Source organism: Saccopteryx leptura, chromosome 4, assembly GCF_036850995.1.
Source record: "Saccopteryx leptura isolate mSacLep1 chromosome 4, mSacLep1_pri_phased_curated, whole genome shotgun sequence".
Classification (NCBI taxonomy): domain Eukaryota; kingdom Metazoa; phylum Chordata; class Mammalia; order Chiroptera; family Emballonuridae; genus Saccopteryx; species Saccopteryx leptura.
The window spans coordinates 114585385-114602779 of record NC_089506.1 but is presented as its reverse complement, the minus strand read 5'-3'; the positions used below and the strand labels follow the sequence as shown (position 1 = coordinate 114602779).

General features: G+C 37.4%; 1 protein-coding gene across 3 annotated transcripts in view; it reads right to left on the bottom strand.

Moving 5' to 3' along the window:
• The window catches only part of NBEA (neurobeachin), a 739008-nt gene that overhangs the window by 478910 nt on the left and 242703 nt on the right, over nt 1-17395 (bottom strand). For 2 of the 3 annotated variants that reach the window (XM_066381029.1, XM_066381023.1), the window contains exons 31-32: nt 12746-12900; nt 10459-10585 (exon numbers count right to left, since the gene is read on the bottom strand). In XM_066381029.1, the coding sequence (XP_066237126.1) occupies nt 10459-10585; nt 12746-12900 (282 nt within the window). The remainder of the gene's footprint in view (nt 1-10458; nt 10586-12745; nt 12901-17395) is intronic. The other variant, XM_066381024.1, reaches the window with a different exon arrangement.

Here is a 17395-nt window from a genome sequence, read left to right as displayed (position 1 = left end):
ACAAAGAGCTCCATATCGGGCTCTGCCATATACAGACTGACCCGGCAGGCAAGGAAGGGCACCGCTGCATGCACTCCACGGGCTGCACGTACCTGCATGGCTCCCCCTCCTGAAGTGGGTGTGGATCTAGCAAACTGCTATGGCACCTGTTCACAGGACTGTCCCTTTCAAAGAAAGTGCAGAGACAGCGGGGCGCTGTGGCACTCACACAGGGGCTGTCCTTTCCACAGAGGGTGCAGGACAAGTAAAGTGCAGCACTGGATGCGCACAGGGTTATCCCATTCTGAGAATGTGAGGGAATATCACAGTGTTGTGGAACCCGCAGGCAGGGCTGCCCTGTGTAGAGAGAGTGGGGTGCTGTTGTGCACACAAAGCAGTAAGACTGGAGGTTAACACTAAAGGTAAAAAAGAGGGAGAAAAAGCACAGAAAAAAATAAAAGCCAGTAGACAATTATCTTCAAATCACTATAAACAAAACAGAACAAAAACAAAAACAAATAGCCCTGCCTATCGAGAATCTGTATTGGCTTAAAATGTCCTTTAAAAAAATACAGATTTCTGCCTGACTTGTGGCGGCACAGTGAATAAAGCATTGACCTGGAACACTATGAGCTGATGCTTCCCACACCTCCCCCTTTCTCTCTCTATCCCTCTCTAAAATCAATAAATAAAACCTTAAAATATATATATTAAATTAATACAGAAAAACTTCAAAGAATTTTGGTCAAAAAAAAAAAACCTCCAGAAAATTCATGAGCCGCAGCCTACAATAAATGAAACACTACAGGGTGTTGTTCTTCAAGAAGGAAAATGATACCAGATGCAAGTCAGACATGCAGAAAGAATGAAAGCAACAAAAAATGATAAACATTTGGGTAAATCTAAACAGATGTTAACCAATAAAAATGAAATTATACTTTGTGGGGTTTAAATTTTTATATACATTCATACTAACACAACATGGCAAGTATGTTTACAAAATTTGGGGTAAATGAAGTTAAACTATACTATAAGATCTATGCATTATCTGGGAATTAATGTTACAATCTGGAGGATAATCACTGAAAACATTGTTTCTCAAAGTTTGTTCTCATATCCAAGCAGCATCAAGATCATTTAGTAAAATGGCTAATTTTATGTGTCAACTTGATTGGACTATAGGGTATAGACAGTTGATCAATAATTATTCTGGATGATCTGGAGTCTGTAGATGAACTTAACATCTGAATGAAGAGACTGAGTAAAGCTGTTAGTTTCCCTAATGTGGATGGACCTCATTCATTAAGAAAACATAAATATACCAAAAGACTGAGTAAGAAGGATGTCCTCCTGCCTCACTGCTGAAGCTGGGACACTGGTCTTTTCTGGCCTTCAAACTCTCTTCTTGAGTCTTGAGCTGACCATCTTTCAAACTACAACTTGCACTATTGGCTTCCCTCTATTTCTAGCTTGCTGACTGCAGATCTTGGAATTTCTTAGACTCCAGAGATACACTGAATCAAAACTCTGGGGGTGGGAACCAGCCATGTGTTGTAATAAGCCTTTTATGTGACTGCTGCATGCGATGTTTGACAATCACTGCACTAAGGCTATAACCTTCAACCTCACAGTTCTGTTGCTTCTCTCTAGTAAATGTTTGTCTCTTTGGTAATATGAATAAAATTGATTAATCACTGCCAAGACAAGGAAAGGAGGAAGGAAGGAAGGAGGGAGGGGGGGAGGGGAGGGGAGGGGAGGGGAGGGGATGGGGGGAGGGGAGGGGAGGGGATGGGGGAGGGGATGGGGGAGGGGATGGGGGAGGGGAGGGGAGGGGGGAGGGGAGGGGAGGGGAGGGGGAGGGGAGGGAGGGGGAGGGGAGGGGAGGGGAGGGGAGGGGCAGAGGGAGCGAGGAAAAAACCCCAAAAACTCATAGACACATACTTGACGGTTCCCAGAGGGAAGGGGGGGGTGGTACAGGTAGTAAAGGGCAAAGGGGGCCAGATAAACGGTGACAGAAGATGATCTGACTTTGGGTGGTGGGCACACAATGCAATATACAGATCATGTATCATAGAAATGTACACTTAAAACTTGTATAACCAATGTCAACCCAATAAACTAAAACAAAAGAATAATAAAAGAATATTATGAAGTATTTTATGCCAAAAGAATCTACCAAAATTGGCACAGGCAAAAAAAAAAATCTGGGGAGATCGTTAACTATTAAATTAAAAATTTTATTTAAAAACTTTCTCAAAAGAGGATATCCAAAATAAGATGTCTTTTTTTTTGTAAAGTCTCCCTAATATTTTAGATAAACAAAGAAAAAAACACCAACTTTATATATAATATTCAAAACATAAAACGGGTTTTCCCTCACAAAGAAACTGGATCCCTTCCAGAAATTCAAGATTTGTTTAGCACTTAAAAAAATAAATGGTATCTCAGTATATGCAAAATAAATTCATCAGATAAAATTCAGTACACATAATGAATTCTTGGTTAATTATAAACATAAGAGATTTCTTATATTTGATAAAAATTATCTATTATAGATAGATAAGAAACATCAAAATTAATGATGAAATATCCCATGCTTCATATCTGAGATGAAGAAAGGGAAGTCCACTCTAACCAGTTCTATAGAAAATAGCATAGGAGATAATATAAGTCTAGAAAAATAAATTCAAAAGGGTAAAACCTGTAAGTTGGGATAAAACTGCCAATATTCACAGACGAAAATGCATATGTACATACATATTCATTTAGAAAGAACTATAAATAAATAAGTAGGAATAATAAGTAATTAAAGGTTTCAGGATATTAGTTAAGTACACTGTAATTAATTATTAATTAAAGGTTTCAGGATATTATTAAGTACACTGAAATTAATTATATATACCAGCAAACAATTAGAAAAATAAAATTGATAAAGCAAATAATTTCCAACATCAAAAAAGATTAAATTCCAGTTTTCTCCTTGAAGTTTGAGTAAAATAGTCTAAAATTACCTCTCATCCTAACTAGAAAGTTGTGCAAAATACAGAGGACAAGTCTTTTCAGACAAAACAGGCAGCACAGACCATAAATCCTGAGGATAGAAAAACAAAGGCGTTGAGTCCCACCATCATCCATGTTTTCTGTATGGGGGTATTTCTAATACGAAAGCAAATATCAAATCTAGTAACCTTTCTGAGTTGACTAAACTTGTAGTCAAGGGAAGTAAAGGTGAATAGAATTTGGAGGACAGAGTATTCAAGACGTAGGGCTTATGAAGAGAAACAGGTCCAGTGATCTGAGTCATTGATTAAATGACTATCTACGTATGTGATGTCTAAAAGTTCTAAGGTTAACAAATAACAATTTCCAAGCAAAGGACAATTGTGAAGGGCTTGTAGTACAAATATCACCTGCAGCTCACACAGGGCCAAGAACTGTGTGTTCCCTCTGGCCAAAAAAAAAAAAAGAGAGACTTCATTAAATACATGAAGCATTCAGGAGAAACCCGAATGGTCATTTATGCATTAGGAAAACTGCACTTGTAATTTAAAGCTTTCCTAGAAATTTCAAGACAGAGATGGCTAAACAGGTGAATTCTCAAACATTTAAGGATAAATAACACTAAAACAACAGTTGACATTATCTTACACATAGAAAATAATAAGGAAACTATGGATAGCATTAGAACTATTAAGTGAGTTGGAAAAAATCTAAACAATATAGAAAAATAAATCATCTTTCTGTATACTACCGACACAATTAAAAACATTCCTTTTTTTTATAAAACTCTACTGAGGTATAATAGACACAGGTAATTGTTTATCTGTTCTCTGTTGATATAGACTTATTTACATTTTCAGTCATTTTTCATAAGTGAAAATATACAGTGAAAAAGAATATTTACTCTTTTTGGTTTGGCTTCTAATTCAATATTGGAAGTTTAAAGTTAAAAGTTTAATTTAATATATCATCAAAGGCATAAAATAAAATTAAAAAGACAAAAATAAGAATAAGACCTTTACAATGAAGAAGTACCATAAGTTACTGAAATTAAAAATCTCAATGACAATAGATATATATTTATATCTTTATATATTGCAATATATAAATAACTCTTACATTTCAGTAAGAACAACCCAATTTTTCAAAAATGGCAAATGATTTCAATGGCCCATAAGCACATGGATAAAAATAAAACCACCTCACTTGTCATCATTAATCATTAGGAAAATGGAAAACAAAACCAAAACGTTATGACTACCAGCCATCATAAACTATTATATTAAAATGATCAGAAAGCCTGACCTGTGGTGGCGCAGTGGATAAAGTGTCGACCTGGAAATGCTGAGGTCTCTGATTCGAAACCCTGGGCTTGCCTGGTCAAGGCACATATGGGAGTTGATGCTTCCTGCTCCTCCCCCCCTTTTCTCTCTTTCTCTCTCTGTCTCTCTCTGTCTCTCTCTCTCCTTTTTTTTTTTTTTTTTTCTGTATTTTTCTGAAGCTGGGAACGGGGAGAGACAGTCAGACAGACTCCCGCATGCGCCCGAACAGGATCCACCCGGCACGCCCACCAGGGGGAGACGCTCTGCCCACCAGGGGGCGATGCTCTGCCCCTCCAGGGCATCGCTCTGTCACTACCAGAGCCACTCTAGCGCCTGGGGCAGAGGCCAAGGAGCCATCCCCAGCGCCCGGGCCATCTTTGCTCCAATGGAGCATCGCTGTGGGAGGGGAAGAGAGAGACAGAGAGGAAGGAGGGGGGGGGGTGGAGAAGCAGATGGGTGCTTCTCCTGTGTGCCCTGGCCGGGAATCAAACCCGAGACTTCTGCACGCCAGGCCGACGCTCTACCACTGAGCCAACCGGCCAGGGCTCTCTCTCCTTTCTAAAAAATGAATAAATAAAATAAAAATAATAAAATGATCAGAAATACCAAGTCTTGACAAGAATATGGAAGAAATGGAGCTTTCACACGTTAAGAGAAATACAAATGCAACCACACTGCAAAAGGGCTCAGCAGTTACTAGTTATAAAGACAAGCATTTACAGACGATTCCCAACTTACAGTGGGGTTATGACCCAATAAAATTGAAAATATCTTAAGTAGAAAATGCATTTATTTCCAAATAGGAACCAACATTCTTTGATAGAGTATATTTAACTTTATGAAAGAAAATGATACGGCAGTGCGATTTCAAACATCATAGTGATAAAAATATTAGATAATGTCATTGTATCATTAGATGGAAAACTTAGGCATGATATATTACTTATGGATTTTTCAGACAGAAATTAGAGGCAGATAATTCCTTAGACAGGTGTAACTTTACCAGACCTAAAAGGGAATTGAGTCCTAATTTCTTAACTTACCTATTCCAATTTATCTTAGCTCCCCATGTTGGGATCAAATGGATTACACGTATCAGTGACTTTTGGTTAAACACAAGTCTCTTTAAATCAATCACTGTGCATTAGCTAGGAAATTGATAACTTTTTGTTTCTGTTGGAGTTTGCTTTCTTGTTTCTTAGGAGTTTATTTGTTAGTTTGGTTATTTTAAAGCAAAAACTCAGTAACTAGCAAATGTATTAAATTCCAGGCTTATGTGTTTAACTGGTGTTGAGTCTGTTAGGTAGTAACAGGGAAGGTCTGGCAGGTTTTGCCTTAAATATTCTAGAATCTCCCATACTCTTAACGTCAATGCCTTTTTAAAAGTAATAGTTATGACTTATCTAAAGGAATTCAGTAAGGTACAAAATATTTCACCCAGTGTATGTACAAGTCTCATTTATGATCTAGCCACTTTTTTTTTCATCTCATTTTGGTAGGCTAAGTCAACTGTTGTATATTTTATAATAAATTTACAAAATAGCTATAAGAGTTAAGTGAAGGCTACTCAAAGAACTGCATTAACAGGCTATATAAAGGGCTCTAATTTTAAAAGTTTGTTTAGAAACATGTTTTTTTAATTAAAGGTAACAAAAAATGTTACTTCATTAATTCTGGTTCAAAGTCTTAAAAGAATCAAATAAAAGTAACAAGCAGAATATCTGATATGGTATAACAAATCTAAAGCAATAAATTAGTGTGTTTATGTTTAATGTAAATGTTTCCGTGATGATATAAATATTCATAAGTAGTTTTCCCCTAAAAATGAATGTTTTATTTTAATCCAGTGGCTTAAAAATAGGAATTTTATAACTTTTGAGTTCAAAAATATAAATGTAGTTTTGTATGTTAAAGACATTAGAACAGCGTGACCAGGCAGTGAGCAGTGGAGAGAACATCAAGACTGAGACATAGAGGACCCAGGTTCAAAACCCTGAAGTCGCTGGCTTCAGTGGAGGCTCATTCAGCTTGAGCGCAGGGTCACTGGTTTGAGTGTGGGATCACAAAAATTACCCCATAGTCGGTGGCTTGAGCCCAAGGTGACTGCCTTGAGCAAGGGGTCACTTGCTCTGCTGTAGACCCCTGGTCAAGGCACATATGAGAAAGCAATCAATGAACAACTAAAGCAGTAATTCTCAAACTTTTTGAAGTCGGGGTGCATTTAAAATCCTACAAATAGCCCTGGCCAGTTGGCTCAGTGGTAGAGCATCTGCCTGGCGTGCAGGAGTCCCGGGTTCGAATCCCGGTCAGAACACACAGGAGAAGTGCCCATCTGTTTCTCCACCCCTCCCCTTCTCCTTCCTCTCTGTCTCTCTCTTCCCCTCCCACAGCCAAGACTCCATTGGAGCAAAGTTGGCCCGGGTACTGAGGATGGTTCTGTAGCCTCTGCCTCAGGCGCTAGAATGGCTCTGGTTGCAACAGAGCTACGCCCCAGATGGGCATTGCATCGCCCCCTGGTGGGCGTGCCAGGTGGATCCCAGTCGGGCACATGCGGGAGTCTGTCTGACTGCCTCCCTGTTTCCAACTTCGGAAAAATACACACACACAAAAAAAATAGCAAAATCCTACAAATAATTGGAGGCGCACTATATACAAATTTCTGAGAAATATGTTAAAATAATTAAGTCAAATATTAAAGAAAAAATATAAAGTCCAAGTGTGCTTTTATGGTTATTAAACAAAATAAATGACAAAATTAAACTTATGCTGACATTAAAAAAACATATTTATGTTACATTTTTTGAGTTATGCTTTTTAGAATTTGTAAAAAAGAGGGGTTAAAAAATAAAAAAACGACAAAGAAAGTATCTTTTTATATATATAAATACATTCTTAGTAAGATTTAGTAAATTCGGCAGATCCTTGCGTGAATGTGTTGTTTTGTCATTCTTGTGTTTATGAGAAACATGAGCCTGATGTGTCCTACCGATTTCTTCAATGTTTGGGCATAAATCTGAAAGGCAAACTCTCATTTCCTCATCAATACATTGAAGAATTCCTACCTTTTTACTCTTAATTGTGTTTACTGCAGAAAACCCCCACCATACATATCATCTTAACTTTACACCAAACAAAGGATAGAAGAAACTTGCCTCCAGTCTTTCCCTGGAACATGGGGGGTAGTGTAAACAATCCAGCACCACAGCTTAACAGCCTTTTGCAACCTCATCAGGCAAGTGAGGTGGGGGTTGGGCAGACTTTCAACTTACAGCTAATTCTCCCACCTCTGTCTTTTAAAAATCTAAACTCCAAAAAACTCTTGTTGGTTTTTTGGTCCCCAACAGACATATATTTCTCTGGAATATCATAGGGCACATCTGGAAATCTTCTAGGGCTCACCAGTGCACCCTGGCGCACAATTTGAAAACCACTGAACTAAAGTGATGCAATGAAGAATTGATGCTTCTCATCTCTCTCCCTTCCTGTCTGTCCCTATCTGTCCCTCTCTCTGGTCTCTGTCACAATAATAGTAAAAAAATACATTAGATAATATGGACTCCTTTAGCATACCATAAAATTTTCCAGTTTGGTTGATTTGAGTCAGAAAACATAGTTAAGTCTAGGTTTCACCATTAATTTGTATGTAATCTGAATCAAGTCCTACAGTTTTCACATCTTACAGACTTAAGACAACATAATTCACTTTTCAGCCCATAGAGTTCTTGTGACAATCAAATGAGACTAAAGAAAACTATATAAACCAGGTTTACCAGTTTGTTTTGTTTTGTTTTTTGGTATTTTTCTGAAGTGAGAAGTGGGGAGGCAGAGACACAGACTTCTGCATGTACCTAGCCGGGAACCAATCAGCATGCCCAATAGGGGGCAATTCTCTAACCATCTGAGGCGTTGCTCTATGGCAACCAGAGTCATTCTAGTGCCTGAGGAAGAAGAGGCCATGGAGCCATCCTCAGCGCCTGGGCCAACTTTGCTCCAATGGAGCCTTGGCTGCGGGAGGGGAGAGACAGACAGAGAGGAAGGAGAGGGTGATGGGTGGAGAAGCAGATGGGCGCTTTTCCTCTGTGCCCTGGTCAGGAATCGAACCTGGGACTTCCCCACGCCAGGCTGATGCTCTACCGCTGAGCCAGCCATCCAGGGCCCAGTTCTACTGTTTTAAAAATGAAATTATTTTTAACAACATTTTAGAATTTGGAAAGTCCTTCTTTTATCTATTAGAATCACTAAAGTTTACATCATATTATAAATATCTATGAGATGTGTAAGAACAGCACCCTTTATGTATCCCTAACTACTCTTCAGAAAACTTCTCTAATTGGCAGTAAGAGAAGACCAAATGCAACTTGTTCCAGCTCATCAGTCACTATCCTGCTGGTCACTACTTAGGAAAACTTTAACTGTTTTTTTAATGTTACAAAATATTTCAATCAGTGTATTGCACATGTCTCATTTATGATCTAGCCACTTTTTGGTTTCATCTTATTTTGGTAGGCTAGGTCAGCTGTTGTATATTTTATAATAAAACTACTTTGTCCTCCAAAGACAAAAAAGGAACGAAGATGCATTTAATACAGCTAATCTATCAAACATCAAAGCCTAGCCTAGCCTACTTTAAACATGCTCAGAACACCTATATTATCCCGCATTGGAAATAAACAACTATTTGATAATAAAGTGTTGAGTTTTTCATGTAATTTATTCTGCATATTGCTTTCTTATCATGGTAAAGTTGAAAAATCTAAGTATAGCCATTTTAAGTCCAAGATACTTACTATTCAGCCATCAATTTCACTCTTAGTTATTTAACCCAAATACACATGTCCTACACTAAGCTTGTACTCAAATGTCCCATAGACTCCTTATTTATAACAGCCCTACACTGGAAAAAAACCTCAGATGTCTACCATCAAGTAAATGGATAAGTTGTAAATTAGAGATAGCAATATAACATAACAATAATACTCAGGAATAAAAAGGAATTAATTACTCATATAAAAAAAGACATAGATAAACCTCAAAATCTCAAAAGTTGAGTGAAAGAAGGTGTACACAAAAGAATAGTATAGTCTGTTCGATTCTATCTATGAAAAGACTATTTTAAGTTATAGTATTAAAAGTGTCTGTTTGCTTACAGCAGGGATGGGCTAATTTGCATAAGGGGCACAAGGGAACAATCAGGTGATGGATATAGTCTGTCTTGATTTTGGCAGTGATTATATGTATATATAAACTGATCAATACTCATTAAAATGTACTCAAAATGAGTGCTTTTATTGCATTTAAACAATATAAGCAAATGATCTCAATAAAGTTGATTTGAAAACTAAATACAGAAAAAATGATACAAATATAAAGTATTGAAATTCTCAGAATAAATCAAATAAGAATCATATAAAATGTCAACATAGAAAACTAAAAATTGTTACTGAAAAACCTTTAAGAAAAACTAAAGTAATAAAAAAGATATAAGATGTTCACAATTTGGAAGTCACAATCTTGAAAGATTGTTATGGATGCAACATAACTCCAGGGACAACAGATCTATCAAATCCATTCCTCGCCAAATTCAAGTTGTTTTTAATTTGTATGTTGTCAAATTAATTCCATAATCTAAATGTAAGTGCAAAGAATCAAGAATAGCTTAGACTTTTTTGAGAAAAAGGACAAAGATGGAATGACCTATTCAGTAAGATAATGATCTTTATTAACCACTAAAGGTAATTACAACACTATGGTACATGGGTAGACAGACAAATGGAGTGAAACTGACTGTCAAACAAGAATCCATAATATAGGGACACCTGATTTGTGACAAAAGTCACAAAGCATGGGGTTAAGAAAGTTTTACAAATAAATGGTGCTGGGTCATCTTGTCATCCATATTATACCCAACCTCACTAAATTTAAAAAAACTCAATTCCAGATGAATGATAGACCTAAATATAAAAAGCAAAGAATAAAGCGGCCAGAGGATAAGATAGAGAAAATATAGAGATATTATGAAACATGGTCACAAACACATAATAAACCGTTCTCAAGAATTCTAAACTCTACCTTTGCGTCCACGGTGTACTGTCTCAATACATTTGAAAGGGCAGAAGGGCATAAAATGAATACAAACAAAGCAAACTGTCATGTATACCTCATGTTTTCAGCTGAGTCCTCTGGCATTGGAGCAACAGTCTGTACAGCTGGAAGGTTTTTGCTGGTAGCACCATTCACAAAACTAGAAGAGGAGGAAGAGGTGGAGGACCCTGAATCCACTGCACCTGTTTCCAAAATAATAATTTTTAGCTTTAAATATAAATTTATGTAACAAAATAATTTTTATTACATTATTACTATCTGATTTTGAAGAATTACTCATCTGAATTTCAAAACAGAATTTAACAATTAAAAAACTATTGGTCATTAATACACTAATAACTACTTATAAATAATATATGCTGCATTGCATTCCAGTTGATTTACTTATTTAATCTAACAAAACTACACATTACAAATGGTGTATAAATAAAAACATCAACAAATGAAAATAATTTTAGATAAAATGAGGCTGATAAAACAATGTAAATTTAGGTGTGGAACGTGTCTGTTTTACGGCTATGCTGTAATATTTGTAGTTTCAAAGATTTAAGATCTAATTTATAATAAACTGTCTTAGAGCATAAATTCGTGGCATTGGAGCATCAACTGCTTATTTTGGTAGAATGATTATGTAAGAAGGGCTATAAGGAGGATAACTGAACCTGATTTTATAATGAGTTCTCAAGCATATTAAGATGCCATTTTAGAACAGACTTTTCTATAATACACCATGTAAGTACATGAAATAGCTATGGAGTTGAGAGACGTCTGTTGTTCCTAAGTACAGATTAGCTTATCTTACATTATTCACATAACACTGGAGTGCCGACTGGGATGTCCACTCTAACACTTCTACAGCATCTATGTGCCAAAATAGATACTACACAATGGGCCCCATTTAGCTGTTGGCCCACAAAATGTGTACACGCACACACATTTTGTAGGCCAACAAAATCTCAAAGAAGAAGGCTCATTCCTTACATTTTATTTTTAATTTTAGTATTATATACTTTATACTATGACCTCTTGCTACCATCACTTCCCATACCTATTAATTCATAAAATAGAAGTTAGAACAAAATAACTTGTTTCATACAAAGATAAAAAAGAAGTGACTTAATTTTTCATTTACCTATATTTTAAAAATAAGACTTTATTCAATAAATACCAAATGTAGATTATTTTCTACTATATTTGCATATTTTTAAAATCTTAATTTTTCTGGTATATATTTTGTTTAAAAAGAACATTTTTATTCCTATTTTTAGAAAGCAAAATTTATATAAAGAATAAGATTGTAATGTGAATATGGAAATTTTATAGAAAGTCTTCAGAGAAGCCAAATATAAATATTTATAATATAGGTAAATCAAAGATATTATGTTCTGTAACACAATGTCATTGATGACGTTTACTTGCTCATATAAATATCAGAGTACATTCTACTTACTACACCCCCACAAATGTGTTGTTCATGATATGTCACTCTGGTGGCATGATAAACAAGATAGATACAGAAAGCACAAAGAAGAGCTATGAAATTAATTAGAATGGGAAGAATCTAAGTAATGATAATAGATGGAAAAGTTCAAGGCTATACAGTTTGGAGAAGAGAAGGCTACTATAGTCAGGGAAGAAAAGTCAGGGATCATCTTGCGTTGTATAAATACCTAAAATGGAATCACAAAGATTTGGGTAAGGATTTATTTAGCTATTAATCAACAGGAACATTTCTGGAAATTTACCAAAAATTTTTTAAAAAGGCTATTTTAGGCAGGCTTTTAAAATTTGCAGTCTGGAATTTTCTGTTCCTAGAACCACTTAGTCACATTCATTTTATTATCAAGTTGAAGCTCTTGCATGTCATCAAGGTTCTTAGGGGAGCTCTGCCTTCCCTAGAGGATTTAGCAAGAAATATAGATTAAGATTCAACAGTAAACGTCACTAATCTATTTTCTATCACTAAAATATTTAGTGCGCCTTGTTATTCTTGACAATATTTACTAAATTTTCCATATTAAACTTCAGTGTTCAAATAATCTTTGGTTTTGCTCCCAAATACCTTTCAGCAATCCTATTTCACACAAAGTAAATAGCACTGTGTTTTGAGAAGACTCAAAACAAAAACTAATAGCATCCTCTAAAATGACCATGAAAAATTATACCTAGAACTACAGACACATTGTGAAAGGCAGTAACATAAAGTAGAACTTTCTTAAAGATTAAAATAACCTTATACAATCAGGGTATTTTATTTATTAAGATCAAATAAGCAGGAAAATGATGATACAGAAAACAGAAAGAAAAAAATGAGGTACCACAAAAATATATAAGGACGATACCTGTTGTATTAATCATACTTTTTGGTGTAGCTCCAGTGGCAGCAAATATATTAGAAGTGCTGCCTATTGGCAACCCGCTTCCTGCAGCAGTGGCTCCCACCGTGGTCACAGTTAAACTACCAGGCGGGGGCTTCTTCACAGGAACCACAACACTTCTGTGAAGAAAATAATGACAAAAAATAATAAACACAGGCTTTAAGATGAGTTCTAAACCTACCAGGCAGATACATAGAGTCAACATACTATTTCCTTTGTTGTTGTTGTTTTTTCCCTTTTCTAAAACTGAGCACAATTTCATTGATGAAAACAATGTGGATATTAAGGATATATTGTAAATTGTGTTAACTACTATAATTCAGGTAGCAAACATTTATGCAGAATTTGGAATTTGCAAACATTTCTCCAGATGGCATATGGCTATAATCACAAACTTTGGAAAACTGAAACAACGTATGTTCAAATCAGAATATTTTGCATATGGACACAGGGTTTACATTGCAAAATATACATAAAATGTCCATCTTACCCACATTATATTCTCCATGTGTAAAATAGTCATAAAAACATCTAAAATGCAAATTCTAAATTTTCTTCATAGTAAGGCAAAAAATTAAACCAAGGAAATCTGATATTAAATAAATTTATAGTTTATCCTTAGGAACAAATTGAATTCTTTTTCATAGTAGGAATGTTATTATAAGAAAAAAGAACTAAGATGATATACTAGACATTTGGTGAAAATCTGTTTAGCTTTTAAGCCTTGACTTTTTGAATATAGGAGTATTTTTTCCCATATTTCCTTAGCTTATTTAAATGAATTTCAAAAAAGTCTAAATGTGACATTATGTTAATCTTAATAAATAAATAGAAATATTAGTCAGTTTAAAAGAAAAAGAAATCATTTGTCTAACATAATAAATATTTCTTCACAGGAAGCTGCATTCTTCTCAAAGTTTATAGCACTGTGACTTCATTTAACACATACTCTCAAGCACTACTCAAACATCATTAGTTTATTTATCTAGAAATGTGATTTTCAACCTTTTTATTACTGCATGGCACACATAAACTAATTATTAAATTTGCAGCAAGCCAAACAATATATAATAGTTTTTCTCGATCTGACAAAAAAAAATTAGGTATAATTTTGATTCATTCACACCAGACAGCTATTGTTGTGTTGGCTATTGTCATTTTTTTATTTGACAATATAAGGGGAAATAGGTCAGTTCTCCTAACTAAATAGTCAGGAATTGCATGTTTTAAAAATTCTTGTTACACACTAGTTGAAAATCACTAATCTGGAAAATAGATTTAGGAGATGTTTTAAGCTCAACTGTAATGGTTGAAAACTGGTGACCGAAAGTACAAAAATACCCAATCCAAATTAGGTCTTTAAATGTATCTAAATTTTTAAATTTTCCCATTGAAAAGCTTTACTTAAAGGAATCTATATCAATGGCTCATCCTCAAATAAGAACTTCAACTTCCTTAATGCCAATTTGTTTTTTCAAAGAAACAGTTATTTTAATGTCAGACTTCTTTAATGTCAAAAATCTAAATCTGTAAGAATTATTATTCTTTTTTGGGGGGCTATGAGGCAGAGATTTATTATTCTTAATTTAAGAAATTATTTATTATTAAATTTTATTATTATTCTTTCATTTCTGTGACCAAAGGTACCATAACAATAAATAATTGTATTTATGCCAATTATTTTTTCTTTATTAAACCTGGGTACTTTGTCCTTTTCCCTTTACTGATAAAGTCAAATTCATTAGACTCAACCCTAAACTGTCAACTATTTTATGAAACTACCTAAATCCCTTCAGTGGCCATTGCTCGTCTAGCAGCTTCATTTCTTTCACTGAGTGGCAGTGTGACAAGAGAAAGAACACAGGATCTGTAGTTAGAAGACAAAGTCATGAGAACTACTCACTCTCTAGCTGTGTGATCTTGCATTTGTTTATCACTAAAAGTGGCACAATGAAGGTCACTTACGTCACATAGGAAGGGGGAAATTAAGTGAGACTATTTAAATGGGCTCTGTCAATCATGAGTTATCTTACAAAAGTTATAACTGTTGCCATTATCTAAAGTAATTAATTCACTGCCTATATGATATATGGCATCTAATATAATGATCTACATAAAAATAGATTAAGAAAAGAACAGAATAGGACCAGATGGCAACAGAGCAGGCGTACCTTCCACTTTCCACCTCCCAGGACTAAATTGGATTACAACTTAATTGAAGAACAATCATCCTGAAAAACCAACTTTAGATTAAACGAACAGGAGTCTATAACCAAGGATCACAGAAAGCCACACTGAGACTGGTAGGAAGGGCGGAGACGCAGAAAGGGCTGCCCCGCCCCCAGGAGCAAGCGGTGGTTGAGTGTCTGAAGGAACTCTCACTGTGAGGAGGGACGTCCTGAAGGGGAAGGGGCCAGAGGCAGAATAAGGACAGATCAGGCACCAGACACAGAAGAAAATATTGGACCCCTTAAGAAAAAGAGAAAAATAGGGGAAATAAAAATACATGTTAACTATATTTTTAAATAACTAAAAAAATATAATGTACTATTAATGTTAAAATTGCACAAATGAAACCAAACTTGGTGTCATTAGAAAAAAAGTGTAAAGTTGGGGTTTTGCAGGGCCCTTCAGAAGTTGGGGTCCAGGATGTGCACCAGGTGCGCCCGCAGTTAAATCTGCCTCTGTGAGGGGCCTAATACCCAGGTTGAGTGCCCCAGCCTAGAGCCCCAGAGCCTAGAAGAGGCACCCGCATAGCACTCGGCTGTGAAAAGAGCTGAGGTTTATGTCTGCGAGAAAGAGACGCAGGAGACGCAGCCTCCAGGAGATGCAGGCTCCATCTTAAAGGGCCAGCAAAAAAAATCTTATTCACAGGCACTTACTCCAGGCTTCAGTGGAGGGAGAGCTGAGAGGACTAGAGTTTCCTGAGAAGAGTGTAAAGTTGGTGGCCCAGGGAGAGGCACCTTGGTAAACAGCCACTGGAACCCCTGTGCTGAGCCATTCTCAAATACTGCAGTTGCCATCTTTCTCGGGTAGAGCAGTCCCCTCTGAGCAACATCACCCTGGGGAGAAGCAACTGCTCTGCCCTCAGGAGTCTCTCCTGCTGCACCCATGGAGACTGGATTGTTCTGAGAAGCCACGAAGAAGGGGGACCATTAATGACTCAGTTTTCTGGCATTGAGGCCAGAGCTTTCCCCAACACGCTTTGAGTCTAAGACTGGTGCTTCTGCGCCTACCGGGAGGCTCAGTAAAAACTGAGTGCGGGCAGATCAGGTCTCTGGGTCTCAGAGGCCACTCCCACTAGACTCCTAGGGCCACACCCTATTTAGGTCTGTGAAAAAAGTCTGAACAGACTGACACCTGGGTGTGACCGAGCCACACCAACCACCCTTCCTAATCCCTGAATTGCCACAGGCATGAGACTCTACCAGAGGGTTTTTCTGTGGCCAAGCCAAACAAGCAGTCAGGAGATAGAGGTTGCAGGAGGCAGGACTCAAGGAACCTTGGACTTTAAAACGGAACTTCCCCCAGGCTCAGTGAGAGAAAAAGCCTGCCTACCTGTGCAGCTGGTATTTCCATGTGCACCTGGGCCCACCAGAGGCAGCCACAAACACTGGATTGCTTGTAGCTCCAAGAATGTAGCTGAGGGCCAGTCATGGGCAGTGTCTCCTACTGTTCTGCACGGGGTTCTCTCCAAGGAGGCCCAGGGCTGGCACATCCACTGGACAGCTGTGGAGAGCATTGGTTCAGGACCTAACAACCCTGGTAGTGGGGTATCCTAAGGAAGGGTTCCTCACACTGGGCCCAGCTGAGGTAAGTTCATCTTTCTGTGATCAGCACCAGCACAGTGGTTCATGTGCATTGGACAGGGTGGAGCTTCACAGTCAGCCGGGAGTGGGGGGCTGGATATACAGCTCCGCTGGGTTAGGTTCCACAGGGGGAAGGGGAGAGGTTTGGAGTACAGACATTTAAAGTGTGGGTCCCTGTGAGCCTATTGTTGGGTATTGTCAAGGGGCTTAGACACTTTCTTGGTGGGTATAGTCAGCCTCAGGAGAGGACTCTCTCAGTCTTCGTTCCTGAGAACTGGGTCTCACCAGCTGTAAGAACTTCTGTAGAGGGTACAGTCAGCCACACTCAGTCTGAACCTGCTACTCACCTTGCTGGGGAGAAATAAAATTGGAGTATCCAGCAGGGGTTGAGGGGTTAGGCTCTGGAGTAGGGGCCACTTTCCCTGTACTGAGCTCCTGATGAAGAATCCCTTGAAGTAGGGGGTCCCACTAATGTTGTATTCCCAACGTCAGCTTCCCTAACCCAACAAGAGGGGTTGGTTGGGTGAGGCCTCTCTAAGCCCACAGTACAGTCTTTGAACAGAAGACTCTGTAGGAAGACCAGGTAGCTACAAGAGGAGGTGGAGCAGCTGAAAAGTGTAAGCAAATCTTATAAAGCTTGGGACTTTTATGGAGCTGCTCTAAGCAGTCTTCTCTAAGCAGGAGGAAGCTGATTGTTATACACAGGCTGGCCCCTCCCACACTACTCAGGCACAGGAAACATAGTCACAAACAGCGAACAGAGAAGTACCTCTAGACATGTAGCCCACAGTGCATTACAAACAAC